The sequence below is a fragment of the Rana temporaria genome, chromosome 9 (assembly GCF_905171775.1).
Source record: "Rana temporaria chromosome 9, aRanTem1.1, whole genome shotgun sequence".
In the NCBI taxonomy this organism is placed as follows: domain Eukaryota; kingdom Metazoa; phylum Chordata; class Amphibia; order Anura; family Ranidae; genus Rana; species Rana temporaria.
In genome coordinates this window covers 118,520,075-118,544,626 of record NC_053497.1, presented here as the reverse complement: position 1 = coordinate 118,544,626, position 24,552 = coordinate 118,520,075, and the positions used below count along the sequence as shown (strand labels likewise).

Here is a 24,552-nt window from a genome sequence, read left to right as displayed (position 1 = left end):
ACCTACCTTTCACAAGATATAAAAAGGACAGCAAACACCTCCCAGACCCCTGAGATGGGTAGATACCCAGGTGTATTGACCCTGAAGTCATCCTGACCAAGTAAGGGAAGTGGGGAGTGCAAGAGTTACCCCTACGAAAGTAGGTAAGGATGAGGGTATACTATAGCCTCAGACTAGTACATGTGAACACCAGACAAGCAAAAGGATGAGCAAAAGCTCTTCCACCAAAACACCCGGGAAGCCAGATAGAGGAACTACATGATCTGTCCAACCTAATTATAAAGAAAAAAGAGAGTTTGGTCTGCAGGACTTTAAATGAGGCCAATCACCATGCGGAGTAAGCATATAAGGTATATAGTATTACTTTTGTTGGGTTCCAACACAAAAGGGGGCAGTTAGTTCGGGACTTGGAATGAGAGATGTATAACGAGCAGCCTTAGCAAAGAGTATTTTATTATGCCTTATGATACAATATAAAGCATACTGAATGCCAAAATTTGCATCCACAAAATCGCATAAACATGCTACAAATTACATATGTGTAATAACACCATGGTACTTGGCATATCGTGGAGTAAGGACAAGTCCTGCACAACATGAACCACTGGAGGGGCTTGATGGTAAAATGAGAATCTAGAAGTAAAACAGTATAAAAAACATAAAATCATCTGAATGAACATCATGCATCTATGTATGCCTGACGTGTTTCGTTGAGTATTTACCAACTCTTGAGGGGCGAATGCAATGGTAATCTATAAAGAGACCTAACCATATGGTATAATTTTGTAGTAGAATAATATAAATATACAGAACAAGATAAATAACCCTGTAAATACTCACGTCAACTGTATAGATGTGAGCACAGGACCAGAGCCGTTAAAATTGTCTGGCATGGGAGCTGAGGTAGGGACACGTGGACAAACAGGGAGCACTGTGGATTCCCCAATGTGTGAATGTGGAAGACAGTGAGCCAACACACACTAATATTAATAAATAAAAATTATATATAAATATATATATCTCTCGATTCAAGATTCAAATCGATTTTTTCCCACGGCCCTAAATAAAGATAGCAGAACAAAAGTTACTTGTTTTTCACTTTTGAGCTTCTAAAACACTATCAAAAAACGGAGGCATGTTGGGTAGAAAAATGGTTATACAGGAGCTGGTTTTTGCCAGTGTGCCAACCTACTGTAATCGGCAGTACACTCCCTCCCAATTGTTTGCGAGTTATTGTGTTCCACATTGGACAATATAAAAAAGTATTTTGTGTGTTTCAACTTTCGTAGATCATTTGTGAGTGTTGCCAGAAAGCATAGCAAGGTAACTACTCTATGCGCCATGTTCTACCATGCCATTCATCTAGAAAGGCACGCCAACACACTACAGTTGAGTGCACCGCAGCGCACAATTTTTTGTCCAATGTGAATTGGCCCTCAGACTTGCCATCTCTCTCCTCATCCCCCTTACCCCTGGTTTGAAGGATGGCAGGCCCAGGCCAACACCAATGGTCGCTTTGTTGGGGTTTACAACTGAATTGTAGTGTATATTCCGGTGGTAGCTCACTCGGATTGGCTCATCTTCATTTTGCTGGATTCCGTGAAACGTGTTGATTGGTTCTGGACAGAAGAAAGGAGAGAGGTCAGAACTCAAAAGCATACAGAAATAAGGCCTACGCTAGTAGCAGGACACAAACTTGGCCTCCACAGTTGAAAGTTGCATTAGTAATCCAGTAAAACTTTGTAAAGAGTGTAAATAATTAGAATCTCTGTCAGATGTACATGTACAGAGATGTCCCCAATTGAAACGTTGTCTTGTTTCCATGACAAAGCAAGAAATGGGGTTATTTCTAAAGAATGGTTAGAGGTTCCAACTTGTTATTGCTTTAATAATGCTGCTCTTATTGCAGTTTGTGTCACCAACACAAACCACAATAAGAAACATTGCATGTGGCTTGGTATGGTTCCCCCTCTTTCCTGGCCTGCATGCTTGGATAAGGGCCTGGTATGGATTTTGGGGGGGGCGCACCTAAAAACAACGCTCAAGTCACATGTTTTTAGGCGTTTCTATTGATGTCATGAGGCCAAAAACTTGCAATCTGCCAAAAAGAATGTACTGTACTTTGAGCGACAGGAGTTTTGCTTCAGGTGACAGAGCACTCATATGCGAACAGAGGCCATTGAAATAAATAGGATTTGTCTTGTTGAGCGTTTTAGAGCTACAAGCAAAAAATAAATAAAAAAATCGCTCAGGTGTGAAAGGGGCCTTAGGCATATCTGGAATAGTAGTGTTACCTGTCCCATACTGATACACCTCTACAGGCCGGTTGTACATCTCCGCCATGGCCTGCATTTCTATGTGGTTGCCATGGCAGTTGTTTTTCCTCTTGCGGTTAATGTAAGTGGTAAAGTCTTCCGTCACATAATTTGAGAAGTAGTCTGCGTTTTTCATCTGTTGAGGGGTAACGAAATATATTAGATGAGAGCACTCTTAGGATGCAGATTCATAACAATTTTAATTAACAATATGTCAGTTAAATCAGCAGAAGATGATGTCACTCCAAAAATGTTCACCCCCCTCTTTGATTTTCCGGTATGCATCGAGAGCCCCACAGTGCATCCTTGTTCAACAGCAATATGACTGAAAGGAGGGAAAGGCTGCGCACACTGACATTAGAAAACTTTTTTCCCTTCAACACAACTCAATAGTGTTACTTCCACCTGTCAACCACCCACTCCATCAGTAGGCCACTTTTGGGCGAAAGGTGTTGGAGCTGGAGGATGACAGATGGCGAGTCACACTGTAGATTTGTGGTACAGGGAATAAAGCTTTTGAACCACTGTGATGTCATCAGTGTGCAGCTCTTTCCTTCCTTTCAGAAGACACTCTAAAAGTTTGTTGAGTAGGCTATAACAATACAACACAATGAAGAAATGCAAAATGATGGGCCAACAGGAAGGGATAGGAGAAGGTGGGACTAACTAGGAAGTATTGAGGAGAATTGGAATTTACGGAGATTCAGAATGCCAGAGGTGACATCTGTAGGTATGCGTTTTATTCTGATACAAGATTATGTACAATGACCAGCACACTTTAATCACTTGCCTACTGGGTACTTTTACCCCCTTCCTGTCCAGGACAATTTTTTGCGCTGTCACACTTTGAATGACAATTGCGCGGCCATGAAACACTGTACATGAATGAATTTTTTATAATTTAGATAAAGTAGCGCTTTCTTTTGGTGGTATTTAATCACCACCGTTTTTTTTTTTTTGCTTAAAAAAAAAAAAAAAAAAAAAAAAAAAAAGGCCAAGAATTTGGAAAAAAAAACCCCACAAAAAAGGATTTTCATAGTTTGTTATAAAATTTTGCAAGCAGATAATTCTCCTTCACTGATGTGCACCTATAAAACTGGACTGATGGGCACTAATAGAGGGCACCAAGGTGTGGCACCGATAGGCGACAATGATGAGGCACCGATAGCTGGCATTGGTGGTTGCACTGATTAGCAGCAATGTTGGGACCGATGTCCCTTTAACCCAGTGTTTCTCAATTCCAGTCCTCAGGCCCCCCCAACAGGTCAGGTTTTCAGGATTTCCATTATTTTGCACAGGTGATTTGATCAGTTTCACTGCCTTAGTAATCACCACAGCCTTTTCATCTGAGGGAAATCCTGAAAACCTCACCTGTTGGGGGGGCCTGAGGACTGGAATTCAGAAACACCGCTTTAACCGAAGCCAGTTATCGGCTTTCTTCTTTTCTTCTCATGATGCGAGCATCAGGGAAAGAAAACCCAATTACTGGCTTCTGTTTACATCCTGTGAGTAGCTATTATTGGCCGACACGTGGTAAAGGGCTGCTGTGATTGGCCTTTTGCCCCAATCTCTGATCAGCCGAGTCTGAAGGACTCAGCAATCACAGAGTGTGCCACAGGGGGCACACGGGCAGCATGACCATGGGAGGACATCCATGTAAGCCCACGCTGCAGCCATCTTTCGGCTATATGTAGAAGCTTAAAGGATGGACAGCCGCACCTCCAAAAAAACCTTTAGGTTGTCTTTATTTTTAAAAAACAGTGGATGGAAAAAGCACTACAAATAACAGCAAAAAGTGGGATACAGCCTACGCGTTTCGCACTGCGATCAGTGCTTAGTCATGGCTATAGTGCAGACAGAAACTGGTTCATTTCTTATAATTCCCTAATTCCAACAGAATAAAAAATATTTAACAAACGCAAATGCTAACAAAGTGAATCCTATTCAAGTAAACGATTACAAATATTGAACATATTTTAGGCTTGCTCTTCAGGCCTCACTCACCAAGTAATCCATGCAGTGTTTCCGGACCACCTCATGCATGTCCTGGTCGCCGTATACCTGGTCAGCTGAAAAGAGTAACAGAAGTGTAAGATAAACAATAGAAGAGGGAATAACAAATCTGGAATCAACTTAGAAGCCCAACAACAAGGACCAAAATGTACAGCTAAATAAAGGTGAACCTCTAAACTGTCAAGTCATGCCTGAAAGTAGACACTACCAGGTATCTTACTACAAGCTTTGTGAGGTCTTTAAGGTAACTGTAATCCTGAAGGAATTGTGTCTACTGCCCCAATTCCACCTCTCCATAGGTTAAGACACATCTACTTTTCAAACCCCAGCCAATGAAAATAACATTGGCACTCTGATTTGACAGGAGGCATAGAGTGATGAAGTGTAGCTCCCACTGTTCAACCAAAGCACCTTAGTGGCCAATGAGAGGATGTCCGGTAGGTGCAATTTCCCCAAAGTCAGGAAAGGTAAGTCCTTACTTACAATGTGAAACTGATCAGAGGGATGCACAGAATTGGTTAACAAGGTAGGCTCCATGTGGTTCCAGGTATGAAAAAGGTATGACTTTTGCAAGTGTACTAAGGAACACCAGTTCCTTAAAACTTGAAATATTTAAACATAATAAAAATCATCTCCCCATTTTCTGTCCATCAATCATCCCCTTTCAAAAAAAATCTGCTGTAAAACCAGAATTCTGCTTTAAATTATGTTTTAAATCAATGAAACATAAATAACGCTTTATTTTTAATGGGCTGGCAGGACACCTTAAGGCCCCTTTCAGACGTCCGCTCCGTCTGTCCGTTCATTACAAGTCCGTTAACGGACTTGTAATGAATACCTATGGGGACGCGTCAGTTAGCGGATGGAGCATCCGCGTCAGTCGGGTTCCGCTTTTCCGAACGGAAGAAACCCTATTTTTCTTCCGTTCGGCGGAGCGGAACTGATGCAGACGGACAGACGGTGTGCGGGGACCGCCCTATCCGCCGACAGCTGAGCGGGGATCCCCGCTGAGCCGACGGAGACACACGGAGCGGACCCGGAAACGGTCCGCTCCGTGTGAAAGAGCCCTAAAGCTGAATCCAGGAATTCAGCAGCTTTGCAAAAAGTTCAGGCAAACCAAGGGGTTGATTTACGAAAACTGAAGCGAGTGCAAAATCTGGTGCAGCTGTGCATGGTAACCAATCAGCTTCTAACGTCAGCTTGTTCAATTAAACTACAGAGCTGCACTAGATTTTTCCATCTCCAGTTTTAGTAAATAAACCCTATGGGCTACATACAATTAGGGGCATGTCACCTACGGGACTCATCTCTATTGCTTATAGGCAACTCTTTTACAAGTTACTTATAGGTTTGTTGCACTCCTGAAGGATACACTCTGGCTGGCTGTGAGAAGAAAGAAGCACGCAGCAGCTATGCCTGCCCCATCCCTTTACAGAACCCTTTGTATGTTTTGAATCACCGTATTTATCGGCGTATAAGGTGTAAAAACACTCACCCTAACTTTAAGAGGGAAGTTTCAGGAAAAAAAATGTCCACAGCCCCCTGCATATAACACGTAGGCACAGTTTTCACAATTTTCAGGGTAAAAATTTGTGTTATATGCCAATAAATCAGAGCACAAGATCCTCCTGAGAACAGGCAGTTCTCCCTGTAACAATGCTCCAGCCAATTTCAACCAATCACAGAAACAATGCGTCAGCATACATCTCAAGATACCACGACTCCAAAGGTGCGTTTCATCATTATCTTAGTGATGAAACGTGTAGCGCGGAGCAGCTTTTTCATGTCCTTGCGTCACTTGGAAGTGGAAGCAGACGCCATCCAGACTGCCCAGGATTGTTTGTTGGAGATGTGCATGAATCTTTTATACATTGCGAGTAGCACTCATTTTTAATAAAGGATTTGTCATAAGGTTTTACACTAGTGTCTTTTTATCAATATACATTACATCTTTGGAGTCGGTGGTATCCATCTTGAGATGTATGCCGAGGCATCGTTTCTGTGATTATATGAATAGAACATCTTTGGCAGTTTGGTCTCAAATGGTTGCCGACACCCCTGATGAAACGAGAAAAATTGGAGAATCCCCCAGGGTGGGGCTTTTTAGGCAACAGTAGTACAGGTAGTCATAGTTGATACAAAAATATATAGTAGTTTAATGGTAACAAAGGGTATCAAAGATTTGATATATTGTTTGATACCCTTTGTTACCATTAAACTACTATATATTTTTGTATCAACTATGACTACCTGTACTACTGTTGCCTAAAAAGCCCCACCCTGGGGGATTCTCCAATTTTTCTCGTTTCTGTGATTGGTTGAAATCGACTGGAGCATTGTTACAGGGTGAAAGTCCCCAAAAGTCTGTTTGACCTGCCTGATCTCAAAAGGACCTTGAGATCTTATCTGGGTGTTGGTGATTGGCCTTTATGGGGGAGGGAAGAAACTTCACCCATCTTTGATCTTGGCTTTTTGATCATTATATTTATATTTATATTTGTCATTATCTTAATGGGACTGTTTCTTTCTTTGCAAATTTTTGCAATGAATTGAATGTTTTATTATGAATTTTCTCTGAGTACTTTTTATAACGCAACACATTAGACATTAAGGTGTAAGCTCCTTCAGACCACAATTATTTTATCAACTAAAGCTCAGTCATAAAGGGGTTAAGAAGATCAGTTTAAATAAGTATACCATGCCTTTACGGTTTAAAAGTTAGTGAGGGAGAGCTGAAATTTGAAATGGAGCCATTTTCTGAGATACTAACTGCGAATGAGAGGATCAAAAAACCCACAAGCTTAACGATTTGCTTTGTTGTGAAGCCACAATGAATGTAAACATATGCGATATGCTAATGAGAGCTATACATGGCGATTGTTCCCGCTTGTCACATGATCAGCTTTCTTAGAAGTTCAGAGGGGGGAGGAAAACGTGGTTAGTCGGCACCAATAGACTGCGGGTAGCAAGATTCAGGCTTGGCGGTGTGCAAAATGAGAATATCAAACAGGAAACCACAAGAGAAGAGATGTTTACAAATGTTGCTGTAAGATTCAAGAGACGATAAGTGGAAAATATAGCGCCAAATCTATGTATACCTCACCATCAATCTACATCTAACTGCTACTTTTAGGTCTGTTTTTATCACTAGCTGTAAACAAAAGCGTACAGTAGTCATACAGTGCCTTGAAAAAGTATTCATACAAAACTTGAAATTTTACACATTTTGTCATATTACAACCATAACTGATTATTTTTATTATTGGGATTTTATGTGATAGACCAACACAAAGCGGCACATAAATGAAAAGTGTGGTGTGTGCATTTGTATTCAGCCCCCAGTCAATACTTTGTAAAACCACCTTTTGCGGCAATTACAGCTGCAAGTCTTTTTTGGGGATGTCTCTGGCAGCTTTGCACATCTAGTGAGTGATTTTTGCATATTCTTCTCTGCAAAATAGCTCAAGTTCTGTCAGATTGGATGGAGAGTGTCTGAACGGCAATTTATAAGTCTTGCCAAAGATTCTCAACTGGATTTAGGTCTGGACTTTGACTGGGCCATTCTAATGCATGAATATGCTTTGATCTAAACCATTCCATAGTAGCACTAGTTCTATGTTTAGGGTCGTTGTCCTGTTGAAAGGTGGACCTCCACCCCAGTCTCAAGTCTTTTGCAGACTAACAGGTTTTCTTCTAAGATTGCCCTGTATTTGGCAGCATCCATCTTCCCATCAACTCTGACCAGCTTCCCTGGTCCTGCTGAAAAAAAGCAACCCTACAACATGATGCTGCCACCAACATGTTTCACAGTGGGGATGGTGTCTTCAGGGTGATGTGCAGTGTTAGTTTTCCACCACACATAGCATTTTGTTTTAGGCCAAAAAGTTCAATGTAATCAGATCACCTTCTTCCACATGTTTTGCGGTGTCCCCCTACATAGCTTCTTGCAAACTGCAAACGGGACTTCTTATGGCTTTCTTTCAAAAATGGCTTTCTTCTCGTCACTCTTCCATAAAAGGCCAGATTTGTAGAGAGCAGGACTAATATTTGTCCTGTGGACAGATTCTCCCACATCAGGGGTGATCAAAGGGTTAACTGTGTGCCTAAAACGTGCATGGTTACTGTGGGGGGATGTGCTTGTACTATGGGAAGGTAGAGATCAGTCTTCCCTACGGACAGAACGGCAGTCTTCCTTGTTTACATAGGCAGACCGCCGTTTGGCTTGTGTCCCGGAATGATCAGTGGATCCTGGCGGACATCGAGTCAGAACTTTTTCCACATTTAATGTGACCTATAAACTGTGCAACACAATTGAAAAACAAACTGAAATATTTTAGGTGGGGAAATAAAAAAAATAATGCAGGTGCACACCCTCTTATAACTGAGTGTTCAGAATAAGGCAATCACATGGAAACTCATGTTAAATAGGAGTCAGTACACTTTTGCTATTATTTAAAGTGCCTCTGATTAACTCCAAAAAAGTTCAGCTTTTTTAGTAGGTCTTTCCTGACATTTTCTCAGTGGCATCCTACAGCAAAAGCCATGGTCCACAGAGAGCTTCCAAAGCATCAGAGGGATCTCATTGTTAAAAGGTATTAGTCAGGAGAAGGTTACAAAAGAATTTCCAAGGCATTAGACATACCATAGAACACAGTGAAGACAGTCATCAAGTGGATAAAATATGTCACAACTGGATGTTCCTTCACAATTCATGAAGAGACGAGAAGAAAAAAAAAACTGGTCAGGGAGGCTGCCAAGAGGCCTACAGCAACATAAAAGGAGCTGCAGGAATGTCTGGCAAGTACTGGCTGTGTGGTACATGTGACAATCTCCCGTATATATGCCTGGGCTATGGGGTAGAGTGGCAAGACAGAAGCCTTTTCTTACGAAGATCATCATCCAAGCCAAAACATCCAAACATATCTGAAGTCTCCCAAAAGCAAGTGGTATTGGAGCGCAACACCATCTCTTGATTTTTTCCAATGAGAAAAATGTGTTCTGGTCTGATGAAACCAAGGTTGAACTTTGTGGCCACAATTCCAAAAGATACGTTTGGCACAAAAACAACACTGCACATCACCAAAAGAACACCATACCCACAGTGAAGCATGGTGGTGGCGGCATTATGCGTTGGGGCTGTTTTTCTTCAGCTGGAACATGGCCTTAGTCAAGGTAAAGGGGGAATTATGAACAGTTCCAAATACCAGTCAATACTGGCACAAAACCTTCAGGCTTCTGCAGAAAGCCAATTTATACAGTTTGCTATAATCAAACTCAGAACAATTCATTCAATAGACTTCTATTAAAAAATACAATTAAAGGCTCCTGAAATAATGGAACATAGTTGGGGGTCCCTGAAAAATGTTACACTAACACCAAGCAGCAGCATGAAAAGGTTCAGCAGCTCACGTTCCACTTCAACAACTTCTCAGAATTATCTTTCACTTCAAAAGAAAGGTCACAGAAATCCGGGGGATTCACAGAAATTGTTTTCAATGAAACTGAAACCCGCTGGAGGGGCCTCCACTAATAAGGTGAAACCATTAATGGTTTAGAGTAGAATAACTGACTCCACAAAATTGACACAAATTCAGAAATATGGCATGCAAAAAAATAAAAAATAAATTCACATTTGCACACCTGCTGGCAATTCTTTACACAGATGCAGCTGCACCGAAATAGGCTCACTGAAACCAAAATGTAAGGGGGGGGGGCCTAACCTAATTGTACAGTATATATGTAAAGGGGTGCATAAAATGACGGTGCTATACAAGTACGGCACCTGTAATAAATAATGCTCAAAGAAAATAATGTTTTGGACAAAAAATTTTTACATTTACAAATGCTCAACATGTTTCTCTAACTCAGGAACGCATGTGAAAAGCATGCTGGGCCTTCTAACAAGAATACGCAGTGCTGACTCAATGATTGCTGGCAGCATGTGTATAATCCGGCTAAGCCATGCAATCCAATCGCTGCTAGGAGAGAGGGAGGGAGTGAGTCTGCCCACCCCCTAGGTCAGTCTGTGTAATCTGATCTCACAAGAACCAACATAAGCCTCAAGAAAGCTGGAAAGGGGGGCGGTAAATTATGGCAGATAAAACAATGCTTAAAGCGGGGGTTCACCCTATATAAAAAAAAATATATATATATTTTTTTTTCCCTCTAGCATTAAATTCGGCATAGTAGCGCGAGCTACAGTATGCCTGTCTGTATTTTTTTATCCCCGTACTCACTGTGCTATTGTACATTGAAGATTCCGGGGAATGGGCGTTCCTATGGAGAGAGAAGGTGATTGACGGCCGGCCCTGGCACGTCACGCTTCTCCGGAAATAGGCTTGGCTCTTCACGGCGCCTGCGCATAGCCTGTGCGCAGGCGCCGTGAAGAGCCGAGACCTACTCCAGCTGTCTTCGGGGAGCGTGACGTGCCAGAGCCGGCCGTCAATCATCCTCCCTCTCCATAGGAACGCCCATTCCCCGGAATCTTCGGACGGAATCTTCAATGTACAATAGCACTGTGAGTACGGGGATAAAAAAAAATACAGACAGGCATACTGTAGCTCGCGCTACTATGCCGAATTTAATGCTATACTGTTGTTAAGGAGGGTGAACCACCGCTTTAAAAGGCCCTGTACACACGATGAGAATTTTGGATTTAAAAACCACATCGTCAAAAATCGAATCGTTAATGCACAGCTTTTGAGAGCCGATCGTGACAGTTCATGCGAAAATCGGGCAGCACAGTGGTTAAGTGGTTAGCACTTTCGCCTAGCGGCACTAGGGTCCTTGGTTCACCACCCAACTATGACACTACCTGCCAGGAGTTTGAATGTTCTCCCTGTAACCGCCCGTGTGAAAGGGGCCTTAGGGACCTTAGATTGCAAGCTCCTTGAGGGTAGGGACTGATGCAAATGTAAATATGTGTAATGTGCTGCATAAATTGACAGCGCTATATAAGAACCTGTAATAAATATCTGAAGGGGAAAGCTCAACATTTTCTCTTGTACAATAAAAATCTGCACAAATCGCAGTATTCGTAGGAAAAAATAAAATAAATTGTTTGACCAATACCACGCATGCTCGGAAATGAAAGAATACATTACATCACTGTCAATTCGGTATTATGAGAATTTAAGAACTTTAGCAACCTATTAGGTATTTGATATGAGACTAGCATGCAAACAACCCCGCCCCCCACAAAAAAAAGGAAAAAATAAAAAAGACGATCATTCGTCATATTCTCATTGTGTGTAAGGGTTAATTGCATTTAACTGATAAGCCTAAAAGTTAAAAAAAGGCAACATAAAACTAGTGCGATATTTGATACAGTTTTTGAAAAACGAATGTATCAATATCTGGTTTGATGGATGGAGTAGCAATTCTCAAAGAATTCTTAAGGTGTTCAGATATTTTGGTTCCAATTTTGCCCTTAGTGTGATTCGTTCTTGAAAATAGTTGCTCACAAATATAGGTGTTGCTGAAAATGGATGACATGAATAAGGCGCAATTGTGGAGAATGGAACACGATTGTGAAGAAGGGGACACGATTGTGGAGAAGGGGACACGATTGTGGAGAAGGGGACACGATTGTGGAGAAGGGGACACGATTGTGGAGAAGGGGACACGATTGTGGAGAAGGGGACACGATTGTGGAGAAGGGGACACGATTGTGGAGAAGGGGACACGATTGTGGAGAAGGGGACACGATTGTGGAGAAGGGGACACGATTGTGGAGAAGGGGACACGATTGTGGAGAAGGGGACACGATTGTGGAGAAAGGTACACGATTGTGGAGAATGGTACACGATTGTGGAGAATGGTACACGATTGTGGAGAATGGTACACGATTGTGGAGAATGGAACACGATTGTGGAGAATGGAACACGATTGTGGAGAAAGGAACACGATTGTGGAGAAAGGAACACGATTGTGGAGAAAGGAACACGATTGTGGGGAAAGGAACACGATTGTGGAGAAAGGAACACGATTGTGGAGAAGGGAACACGATTGTGGAGAAGGGAACACGATTGTGGAGAATGGAACACGATTGTGGAGAATGGAACACGATTGTGGAGAATGGGACACGATTGTGGAGAATGGGACACGATTGTGGAGAATGGGACACTGTTGCGGTACCTCTCTTCCCGAGCTCCAAAGTACACCGTCCTTAGTGGCCAGTAACCCAATCCCCTCCAGTAACGAGACCAAGCTCCATTATGAGGGTAAAACACGAACTGTTTACTGTGGGCTACCCGCCCGTATTTATGCAGGTCTCCCGCCTGGTGGACACTCCCCTAGGGGACCAGATGGGAGACTGAAATAACAGACATTAAAATCTATAACTTTATAACTGCCGACATACGAATGGGCGACTTCATGTAAAACGGCAAAGCAGACGAACACAATATGTCCAGTATACGGATGGGTCCGTCACATGACACGATTGTGGAGAATGGGACACGATTGTGGAGAATGGGAACACGATTGTGGAGAAGGGAACACGATTGTGGAGAAGGGAACACGATTGTGGAGAAGGGAACACGATTGTGGAGAAAGGAACACGATTGTGGAGAAGGGAACACGATTGTGGAGAAAGGAACACGATTGTGAAGAATGGAACACGATTGTGGAGAATGGAACACGATTGTGGAGAAGGGAACACGATTGTGGAGAAGGGAACACGATTGTGGAGAAGGGAACACGATTGTGGAGAAGGGAACACGATTGTGGAGAAGGGAACACGATTGTGGAGAAGGGAACACGATTGTGGAGAAGGGAACACGATTGTGGAGAAGGGAACACGATTGTGGAGAAGGGAACACGATTGTGAAGAAGGGAACACGATTGTGAAGAAGGGAACACGATTGTGAAGAAGGGAACACGATTGTGGAGAAAGGAACACGATTGTGGAGAATGGGACACGATTGTGGAGAATGGAACACGATTGTGGAGAAAGGAACACGATTGTGGAGAAAGGAACACGATTGTGGAGAAAGGAACACGATTGTGAAGAAGGGAATACGATTGTGGAGAATGGAACACGATTGTGGAGAATGGAACACGATTGTGAAGAAAGGGTGTAAAGAAAAGGATATTTTGGAAACTACTCCCTACCCTATGTGAAGTGTATTGGATCAAAACAAATACTTGAACTCTATATTCAATATTTTATTATCTGGTTTGTGTTTTGGCTTTTATTGAATGTTATAATAAAATGTATGTTTTTAATGCATGGTGTTTTCCTTGTATCTATATGTTCCTCTAAAAGTCCTTGGCTACTACCACTGTTTGTTTATGCTACATTTAAAGGAGGACATATAGAGGACCACAGTATATTGGATAATCCACTTTCTTTTAAATCTCACTGTCCTTAACCACTTCAATACTGGGCACTTTTACCCCCTTCCTGCCCAGGACAATTTTCAGCGCTGTCGCACTTTGAATGACAATTGCGTGGTCATGCAAGGCTGTACCCAAACAACTTTTTTTTTTTTTTTTTTTTTTAGACAACCAGAGCTTTCCTGATGGTATTTAACCACTCCCATACAGGGCACTTATACACCCTCTTGCCCAGACCAATTTTCAGCGCTGTTGCAATTTGAATGACAATTGTGCGGTCATGCTACACTGTACACAAACTAAATTTTTATAATTTTGTTCCCACAAATAGAGCTTTCTTTTGGTGGCATTTGATCACCTCTGGGATTTTTATTTTCTGCTAAAAATAAATAAAATAAAAAATGACCAAAAAAAATAAAATACGTTTTCTTTTTGTTTGTTACAAAACATTGTAAATAAGTACGTTTTGTACTTCACTGATGGTACTGCACTGATGAGCACCGATGAGGTGGCACAAATAGGCAGCACTGATAGGTGGCACCAATAGGCAGCACTGATAGGGGGCACCAATAGGCAGCACGCATGGGCACCAATAGGCAGCACGCATGGGCACCAATAGGCAGCACGCATGGGCACCAATAGGCACTGATAGATTAATGTGTTGTACTAATGGATGCCAATCAGTGCCAAACAAGAATGCCTTCCAAGCAGGGATGCCCATTATGGGCACCGATTGGTATCCATTGTGGGCACTGATTGGCATCCATTTCTGATTTGCATCCCTGGTGGTCTAGGGTGGCATACCTATGGTGGGCATCCCTGGGGGTCTGGTGGCATCCCTGGCGGTCCAGTGTGGGCATCCTCTGGGGGGGCTGCGCTCATAATCGATCAGCACAAACCCCCCGTCAGAGGAGCAGCCGATCGGCTCTCCTCTACTTGCGTCTGACAGACGCAAGTGAAGAAAAGCCGATTACCGTCCTTTCCTGTTTACATCGTAATCAGCCGTGATTGGACACGGCTGATCATGTGGTAAAGAGTCTCCGACGGAGACTCTTTACCTAGATCGGTGTTGCGGGGTGTCAGAGTGACACCCTGCAACAACGATCGCCGCGATGCGCGCCCCCTGGGGCGCTCAGCGGCTCACTATCTTGAAGACGTCATATGACGTAGGACGTCCAGCCAGGATATTGAAACCACTTTATCGCCGTCATTTTGCTATATGGCGGGCGGCAAGTGGTTAATCAGCAATGATTTATTTTTATTTTTGGCTAAACAAATTTTTTTAAGAAAAAAGTTTTAGTTTGTTACAAAATTTAGCAAATAATTTTTTTTTTCTCCTTCACTGATGTGCGCTGATGAGGCTGCTTAGATAGGCAGCACTGATGGGCACATATAGGCAGCACTGATGGGCACAGACAGGCAGCACTGATAACCAATGCACCGATTATCAGCACAGACCGCCCCTTGTCAGGAGAGCCGCTTATCGGCTCTCCACTACTTACACCATGTCAACATGAATAAGAGGAATGTTGATAACCGGCACTTCCTATTCACACAGATCAGCTGTGATTGGACACAGCTGATCACATGGTAAAGAGCCTACACCATAGGCTCTTTACTGTGATCGAAAATGCAGTGTGTCCGAGTGACACTGTGCCCCTGGGGGGGGGGGCGCACGAGTGGCATGTTGTGAAGGACGTTATATGATTCCCAGCCACATCACTCTGCTATAGACCGGGCAAGAGGGAGGGTGATAAAAGAAGTACAGCCAAAGCTCATTTGGCTGTACCTGTCCTGTGCATCACAGGAGTACAACTTGTTTTGCACTCCTGTGACCCGTTTTCAGCAGACAGCAAACTAAATCCCGCTGTCAGCTGACGCCACAAAGCCGGTTCAGGCATGGCAAGATTGCGACAACGAAGTTTATGTGTGGAATAATAAATTGTGAAAATCTACATTTCCCAATAATAGGAAGTTTCTTAGGATTTGTTCTTCAAGTAGAACCATAGACTTTGTTTCCTAAAACAGTTACATTCAAGGCATGCCTCTGGTTGAGAACTGTTAGTTTCAAGTCCTCAAACGGTTGAGGTCACATGCGCTGCACCTTGGCAACTGCAGGTCTAAATATTTTCTGCTTAACATAACTAAAAACTGCGCAAGTTATTTCGCCCACCACCTAAGAGAACTACTAAATGCATGATTCAACTACTATATTGCCTTAAAGGCTGTCCACCCAAACCCCCCTTTCCCTCTGAAGCGTGTACAAACACTTTTTTCTTTGACCTTGCATCAGTATCATTAACCGATTCCCAACCGACTCACGCAGATATAATGCGGCAGAATGTCTCTCCTGGGTGAAATCCCATACATATACAGCTTTGCCCAAAAAAAACACCAGAGGCAAGCGCCATCAGAGACACGCCCGCTGCACATCGGGGAACCTAATGCGCATGGCCGGCGGGCACGAACACGAGCGCCAGCACAGGGATTTGTGTGTGTAAAACACACAAATCCCTGTGCTGTCAGAGGAGAGAAGACAGATCATGTGTTTCTACAAAGTAGAAACAGCGATCTGTCATCTCTGCTAGTCACTCCCCTCCCCACACAGTTAGAACACAGTGAGGGAACACACATTTAACACCTTGATCGCCCCCTAGTGTTAACCCCTTCTCTGCCAGTGACACTTATACAGTAATCAATGTATATTTATAGCACTGAATCGCTCTATAAAACGGCAATGGTCCCAAAAAAAATTCAAAAGTCTCCGATCTGTCCGTCACATAACCGCTAAAAATCGCAGACCACCACCATTACTAGTATAAAATAAATAAAAACGCCATAATTCTTTCCCAGTTTGTAGACGCTATAACTTTTGCGCAAACCAATCAATATACACTTAGTGCGATTTTTTTTAACAAACATATGTAGAATACATATTATATTGGCCTAAACTGATGAAGAAATTCTTTTTTTTTTTAAACATTTTTGGGGATATTATAGCAAAAGGTAACACAAAATGTTTTTTTTTTTTTTTTTTATTTCGCTCTTTTTTTGTTTATAGCGGGAAAAATAAAAACCGCAAAGGTTATCAAATAGCACCAAAAGGAGGCTTCAGCATTGCATGACTGCGCAATTAGTTGAAGCGACGCAGTGCCAAAATTGTAAAAAGGTGCTCTGGTCAGGAAGGGGGTAAAATCTTCCAGGGCTGAAGTGGTTAAACAGATTTCATAACTCGCTTTGAGAGCATTACCAGTCAGCTGTTGGGATTCTATTCCTACTGATGCAGGCATGCCCCAGAATTACAGCACCCAAGACTCTCCTTCCCTACATACCAAGCACAAGCTTTATAGCAGCTCATTCAGGCTACTAGAGCATGTGCAGTCTGTCCCCTGGCTCTGCAAATATTAGGAAATATATTGGAGTCAGTGGAAAAAGGAGAGCATCAAAGAAGACAGGCTTGAACAGACTTTATAAACAATGTAGAGGATTAACCCCTTAGGTTCCACAGTGAGTATAACAAGCATGCTTTACTGCATATACAGATTTTTACTGTTGTGGGTTAAGTAACACTTTACTATTAGGATTTAGGATTAGGGGTCAATATTAGTGTTGGGGGTTTAATATTGAGGTTAAAAATCGGGAGTTCACCTGAATTTTTTTTTTTAACATTAGATTGATGCTCATTTTGTCTAGGGGAATCGGGTAGTTTTTTTAAAAACAAAGCCGTACTTACCGTTTTAGAGAGCGATCTTCTCCGCCACTTCCGGGTATGGTCTTCGGGAGTGGGCGTTCCTATTTGATTGACAGTCTTCCGACAGGCTTCCGACGGTCACATCTATCGCGTCACGAGTAGTCGAAAGAAGCCGAACGTCAGTGCGGCTCTATATCAGGCGCCTGCGCACCGACGTTCGGCTACTTTCGGAAAATAGTGACGCGATAGATGCGGCCTGTCGGAAGCCTGTCAATCAAATAGGAACGCCCAGTCCCGCAGCCCATACCCGGAATCGGCAGAGAAGATCGCTCTCTAAAACGGTAAGTACTGCTTTGTTTTTAAAAAAACTACCCGATTCCCCTTGATAAAATGAGCATAAATCGAATGTTAAAAATTAACATTTCCGGGTGAACCTCCACTTTAAGGGTATTTTTTTTATTCATTTTAATTTTTTTCAATTACTGCATTTGAGCAGAAAAACGCTCCAAAACGCAAGAAAATGCTTGAATCAAGCATTTCTATGAAAAAAAAAAAAAAAAAAAAAGCATCGGAATTTTGAGCCTCAGCCGACTTATAGTGGAGATGTGACCCATAGAACGCTATAGAGAATAATTTCATTTTTCTCCTCTAGCATTTTGGAGCTTTAATCCACAAGGTGTCTTTTTTTTTTGGAGATGCTGCATATATGCAATAGTGTGACGAACTTGCGCCTCCCCAGAATATTTTTTTTTGCAATCTCTAAATTCTGTTCTACTATCCATGCTAAAGCAGCTATTAAAAGATAAAAGACACAGATAAAAACTTCAGGCTGGCTACAAGGGACATCGCCTTTAAATAATTCACCTTATGTTTGTATTATTACGTTGAGTACTGTCTGACACTGATACCCAACACTGCAATTATGGGTCACACAAATAGATTACTCTCTCTACACAGGCCACATTCAGCACTTTCGTTTACAGTGCCGTGGCCATCACATGGGAGAAACTCCAATTACCGTGGGCTTTACAGGTAGTCAGGCATGAACAGAAAACCCATGATGTCAGATGAGTTTCCTGAGCCTTATCTGGGCAATTACACTAATTGAGTCATTAAAGGAGGTCTGGAAATGATTCTAGCAGGTGGAAAAACTCCCCTCCTTCAGGTTCAGGCAGAAATCATACATAACAGGAAGCTGACATGTAAATGACTAGGTAAACCCTGCACAGGGGGAGGAAGTTTAGATTTAAAGTGCACCTGTGCGCAGAGTATGGACATTAACCACTTAACCCCCAGACCATATTGCTGGTCAAAGACCAGAGCATTTTTTGCGATTCAGCACTGCGTCGCTTTAACTGACAATTGCGCGGTCGTGCGACGTGGCTCCCAAACAAAATTGGCGCCCTTTTTTCCCCCACAAAGAGCTTTCTTTTGGTGGTATTTGATCACCTCTGCGGTTTTTAGTTTTTGCGCTATAAACAAAAATAAAGTCACTAATTTTGAAAAAAATATATTTTTTACTTTTTGCTATAATAAATATACCCCCCCCCCCAAAAAAAAAAAATATATATAATAATAATATTATATATATATATATATATATATATATATATATATATATATATATATATATATATATATATATATATATATATATATTTATATATATATATATATATATATATATATTTATATTATATATATATATAAAAAAATAAACAAAAAAAAATTCCTCAGTTTAGGCCGATATGTATTCTTCTACATATTTTTCGTAAAAAAAAAACCCGCAATAAAACAGTTGATTGCTTTGCGCAACAGTTATAGCGTTTACAAAATAGGGGGTCGTTTTATGGCATTTTTATTAATATTTTTTTTTTACTAGTAATGGCGGCGATCAGCGATTTTTTTTCGGTACTGCGACATTATGGCGGACACCTCGGACACATTTTTGGGACCATTGGTATTTTTATAGCGATCTGTGCTATAAAAATGCATTGTATTACTATAAAAATGCCACTGGCAGGGAAGGGGTTAACACTAGGGGGCGGGGAAGGGGTTAAGTATGTTCCCTGGGTGTGTTCTAACTGTAGGGGGGGTGGCCTCACTAGGGGAAATGACTGATCGCTGTTCATACATTGTATGAACAGACGGTCAGGCATTTCTCCCCTGACAAGACCGGGAGCTGTGTGTTTACACACACAGCTTCCGGTCCTCGCTCTCCAACGAGGAATTGCGGGCATGCGCACGGGAGTCAAGGACGAGCGGGGGGCGCACGCACGCGCCCCTAGTGGCCGCTTCAAGAGCCGACGTATAGCTACAGGCTCTCGCGCAGGGGAGCCGACCTGCCGCCGTATAACTGCGGTGGCTGGTCGGCAAGTAGTTAAACCATCAATATAGCCTTAAATTGATTCTAAATCTAAATAATTTTTTCAACAACCGAGTCTCAACAAGTCTCAAATTTACAAGCAGCAAGCACTGACAATCATAAATACCATTTCCTTTTTTTTTTTTCAAAGGTCACGTGATCGCCTTGCTCGCTGTGGGCTCTGCATTGCCCATGCGGCAGGCAGTACCATGCCACAGCAAGTCACGGCACTCTTCCAGTCTGCCCTGCAGTCAATGGCAATAATAGTGAGGCTCTCCGGATGAACTGCGTTCAATCAATATTCTGTGCTGTCAGGCTCTCAGCAGTTTACAGTACTGCATGTCACTTGCAGCACCACCTGAAGGGGTGGGTATTAGTGCTGATTGACAGCAGCCCCAATGAGTCTCTCTGCCATTGACTACAGAGCAGACTGGGAAGCCTGCTTACATCATGTAATGGAATTCAATGAAGCGCTCACAATAAGCAAGATGGTCACATGACCAGACATTGCAATGGCAACACTGTAGTACAAAGGCCTGCAGGTCATTGCCATCTCAGTCAAGGAGGACTATATCACTGGCAGGAGCAACAGGTTCATTTAAATAAATAAAAAAAAAAAAAAAAAAAAGATATTTTGTTAGTCAAAGGTATTGTTTTAATTTTTGTTTTTGGGTTTATTAGTACTTTACCAATCAGTAAAAGAGGTGCTTTTAATGTGAAAAGATGCATCCTTAAAAAAAAAAAAAAAAAACAATACTCCAAAGTCTGGGTACAATCAGTTTGTAACCGCTTAGGAACACCGGCACCCGTGAAAATTATGGACAATCACAAGGCACCCTCTAAAATTTGGCAAAGTCTTAAGGCACCCCAATTCTAAAAGTTTACATAATACATCAACATCTAAATCACATAGGACACCCAACGTATGAGGCGATTTATTCTTCCAAATCCTTTTGCATACTGGTACCGACTATGACAGCCCACTAAGATTTGGATGAAAAAAAGTAATTGGGAAAGAGCCAAGATTTTAATCAGTATGTTGTGAACTTTGAAAACTAAAATTTTAACACAATGTCTATAGATACGGAGATGAACGACTTTTATTCCAGGTACTTTTATTGCTGTTTCATGTAAATTCTTTAGTGTGCCTGATCTGGGCAAAGGTTCACTCTAAAGTAAAATTACCAAATGCACCTTCTGCTTGGCAATTTCAAGGAATTCTTTTTGTTTTTGATGATATATGCTTCAAAAGTCAAAATAAAAAGCTGAACAATGAAATTTGTTGCTGAGAAATACTGTATAGGCTAAGCAAAACACACCGGTACAACTGCCCACCCTGCATTAGGGCAAGGCTGGGGAGCACATAAATATCATTGTTATGGCAGCATATAGCTGCCATAACCCCCGGTATTTTCTTCCAACAGCGGGCGGTGCGCTTTAACATAAAAGTGGTCTTCGGGGTGGATTAGCCGCAAGATCACTTTGATCGGCTATGGGAGAGGTGCCCACCCCCCTTTCCGCTGCGTCCCGGTTGTCTCCGCCACTTACCAGATATGTTGGTGGCGGCGGATACGATCCTTTCCCCTGCTTGCCACCAAGTCAAGTGAGGGAACGATGGCCCCCACTTGGCTCTATGCCATGGGATTACGGCAGCGACGTCAAACGTCACTTCCGCCCAATGGCCTTAAAGGGGTTGTACGAGTACGTATTTTTTTTTTAAAACAACAAACATGTTATACTTGCCTCCGCTGTGCAGTTTGTTTTGCACAGAGTGGCCCGGAACATCCTGATCTGGGGTCCCTCAGCAGTCGTCTCGGCTCCTCCTCGCAATAGCCAACCCCCTCTGGGAAGCTCTATCACAAAGGGAGGTTAGCTTGCAGGCACGCTCCCTGTCATACACGCTGCGTCCATGGACACAGAGTGTATGACTCGGTCTCGTCCCGCCCCCCAGCGGCCGCGTCATTGGATGCGATTGACAGCAGTGCTGCCATCAATCGATCCAATCAATGGCCAGACTTCATGGAGAAGAGGATGCCAGGGGATGCGCATAGTAGGCGAACGGGCTCAGGTAAGTAAAGCGGGGGGCTGTCATTGCCAGGTGTTTTTTCAGCTTAATGCATAGGATGCATTAAGCTGGGGAAAAAAAAAAACACGATCCTCTACAACCCCTTTAAAAGGCAAACTTTTTTTTATTATAATTTTTTTTTTAATGCTTTTAAAGTGTTAATGTGAAATCTGCCCAACATATTGGCCAAAAGAAAGCATATAAAAAAAAAAAAAAAAAAAAACGCAAATCGCAGCAAAAAGCACTGCAGCATCAGATCAAAAGCAAACAGCATAGGTGTGAACCGAGCCTTCTGCTCGCCATACACGTATCGATTTTTGGACGAGAACATTCATACAGAAAAGCTTTGTACATTCGCTAAAAATGAAAGAATGTCGTTTAAAAATTTCTCTTGCTTTTAACATCGTTTTAAAATGAATGTCATTTCTGAACAAAAACCACATACACCGTCTTGAAATTCCTTTGACCAAAAAGTTTTTTTTGGCTCCTTCAAATTTTCCTGTCACCGTTGTCGAAAACAAAATGTCAATTTGACCAACTAAACAATTAGAAAATCGAACAAAGGTTCTAAAAATTGTTATTTATTTTTAAAGGAAGACATTGTTTTTGTATGGCCAGCATAAGTGACAGCAGGCGCAGGCAGATTTTATCAAGCCCCCTGCCTATGACAATGGAGTCTGACTGGTGATATTTACCAGATTCAACCTCTAATAGTATACACAGTACATCTCTTCTGTCTGTTATTCTCAGAGTGGATTCGAGTATTTGCTCCCTAACCATAAAGTTGGTTATTTATATTTACCACTGCAAATTGATATTTAAGAATATAAAATTGTCTTTTTTTTTACTTTACATATTAACCACTTGCCGTCCACCATCTAGCAAAACGATGGTCGCAAAGTGGTTCTGTTATCCTGATCGAACGTCATATGACGTGATCAGGATAACTAGCCATCGCTTGCCCGCCACGATCGGTGGTGCGGCGCGTCAGTTTGACACACCACAACTCCGATCTAGTTAAAGAGTCACTGACAGAGACTCTTTACCACATGATCAGCCATGTGCAATCACGGCTGATCACAGTGTAAATATAAAAAGCCGATAAAACAGCTTTTTCTCACTCGCATCTGTCAGGCGCGAGTAGAGGAGAGCCGATCGGCTGCTCCTCTGACAGGGGGGGGGGGGGGTCTGTGCTGATTATCAGCACAGCCCTCCTGGAGGATGCCCACTGGATCATCAGGAACATTGGTATGCCAATCAGTGCCCACAATGGATGACAGGGATGCACATATGTGATCAAATACCACCAAAAGAAAGCTCTATTTGCGGGAACAAAATAATAATTTTGGGTACAGTGTAGCAAGATCGCACAATTGTCAAAGTGCGACAGCGCTGAAAATCGGTCTGGGCAGGTAGGTGTATAAGTGCCCAGTATTGAAGTGGTTAATTATACACCACACTTTTGTTAGGGTTATTATCCACTTATATCGAAACAATCAGCCAACTCATAGATAATGAAAAAAGAGATTTTTAATACAGCTTACCTGTAAAATCTTTTTCTTGGAGTACATCACGGGACACAGAGCGGCATTCATTACTATATGGGTTATATGGAGTACCTTCAGGTGTAGACACTGGCAATCTCAAACAGGAAATGCCCCTCCCTATATAACCCCCTCCCATAGGAGGAGTACCTCAGTTTTGTAGCAAGCAGTATGCCTCCCAAAATGGTCCTCAAAAAAGAGGGGTGGGAGCTCTGTGTCCCGTGATGTACTCCAAGAAAAAGATTTTACAGGTAAGCTGTATTAAAAATCTCTTTTTCTTTATCGTACATCACGGGACACAGAGCGGCATTCATTACTATATGGGATGTCCCAAAGCAATGCTTACAATGAGGGGAGGGAGAACATCTCCAAGACAAAAGGATTTAATTTAGAGATATACTCAAATCATAATAAATCCAACTTAGTTGAGAAAAATAAATTTTTTAAATTTAACTCGAACAAGAGGAGCCCCCGGAATCCGAGGGTCTCAAACTGCAGCCTGCAGCACTGCCTGCCCGAAGGCAGTATCAGTATTCCTTCTTACGTCCAACTTGTAGAATTTTGTAAACGTGTGGACAGAAGACCAGGTTGCCGCCTTGCAAACTTGAGCCATAGAGATCTGGTGGTGTGCTGCCCAGGAGGCGCCCATGGCTCTAGTAGAATGAGCCTTTAATGATACTGGAGGAGGCAACCCTTTCAAGCCGTAGGCCTGAGTGATTAATTGCTTAATCCACCTAGAAATGGTGGACTTTGCAGCTGCCTGCCCCTTCTTGGGCCCATCCGGTAGAATGAACAGCACATCTGTCTTCCGGATCTTCTTTGTAGCTTTAAGATAGGCCTTCATGGCCCTGACAATATCCAAGGTATGCAGCAACCCTTCCTTTCTGGAAGTAGGTTTAGGGAAGAAGGATGGTAATACCAAATCCTGGTTCAAATGAAAACTGGATATGACCTTCGGAAGGAAGGAAGGATGAGGGCGGAGAACGACCCTGTCCTTATGAAAAACAAGATATGGTTCCTTACAGGATAAGGCTGCCAGCTCCGAAACTCTTCTTGCGGAAACTATGGCAACCAAAAATACTAACTTCCTTGTCAGTAGAACCAAAGGAATATCAGCCAACGGCTCAAACGGTTGTTTCTGTAAACTTGACAGAACAAGATTTAAATCCCACGGACAAAGCGGGGATTTAACTGGAGGTCTAATACGTAAGACCCCTTGA

General features: G+C 42.4%; 1 protein-coding gene across 4 annotated transcripts in view; it reads right to left on the bottom strand.

Annotated features, from left to right (window-relative positions):
- Positions 1 to 24,552, bottom strand: part of OTUD5 (OTU deubiquitinase 5) — an 83,525-nt gene that overhangs the window by 7,624 nt on the left and 51,349 nt on the right. For all 4 annotated transcript variants that reach the window (XM_040324271.1, XM_040324273.1, XM_040324275.1 and 1 more), the window contains 3 exons: positions 4,320 to 4,384; positions 2,295 to 2,451; positions 1,471 to 1,619 (listed from right to left, as the gene is read on the bottom strand). In XM_040324271.1, the coding sequence (XP_040180205.1) occupies positions 1,471 to 1,619; positions 2,295 to 2,451; positions 4,320 to 4,384 (371 nt within the window). The remainder of the gene's footprint in view (positions 1 to 1,470; positions 1,620 to 2,294; positions 2,452 to 4,319; positions 4,385 to 24,552) is intronic.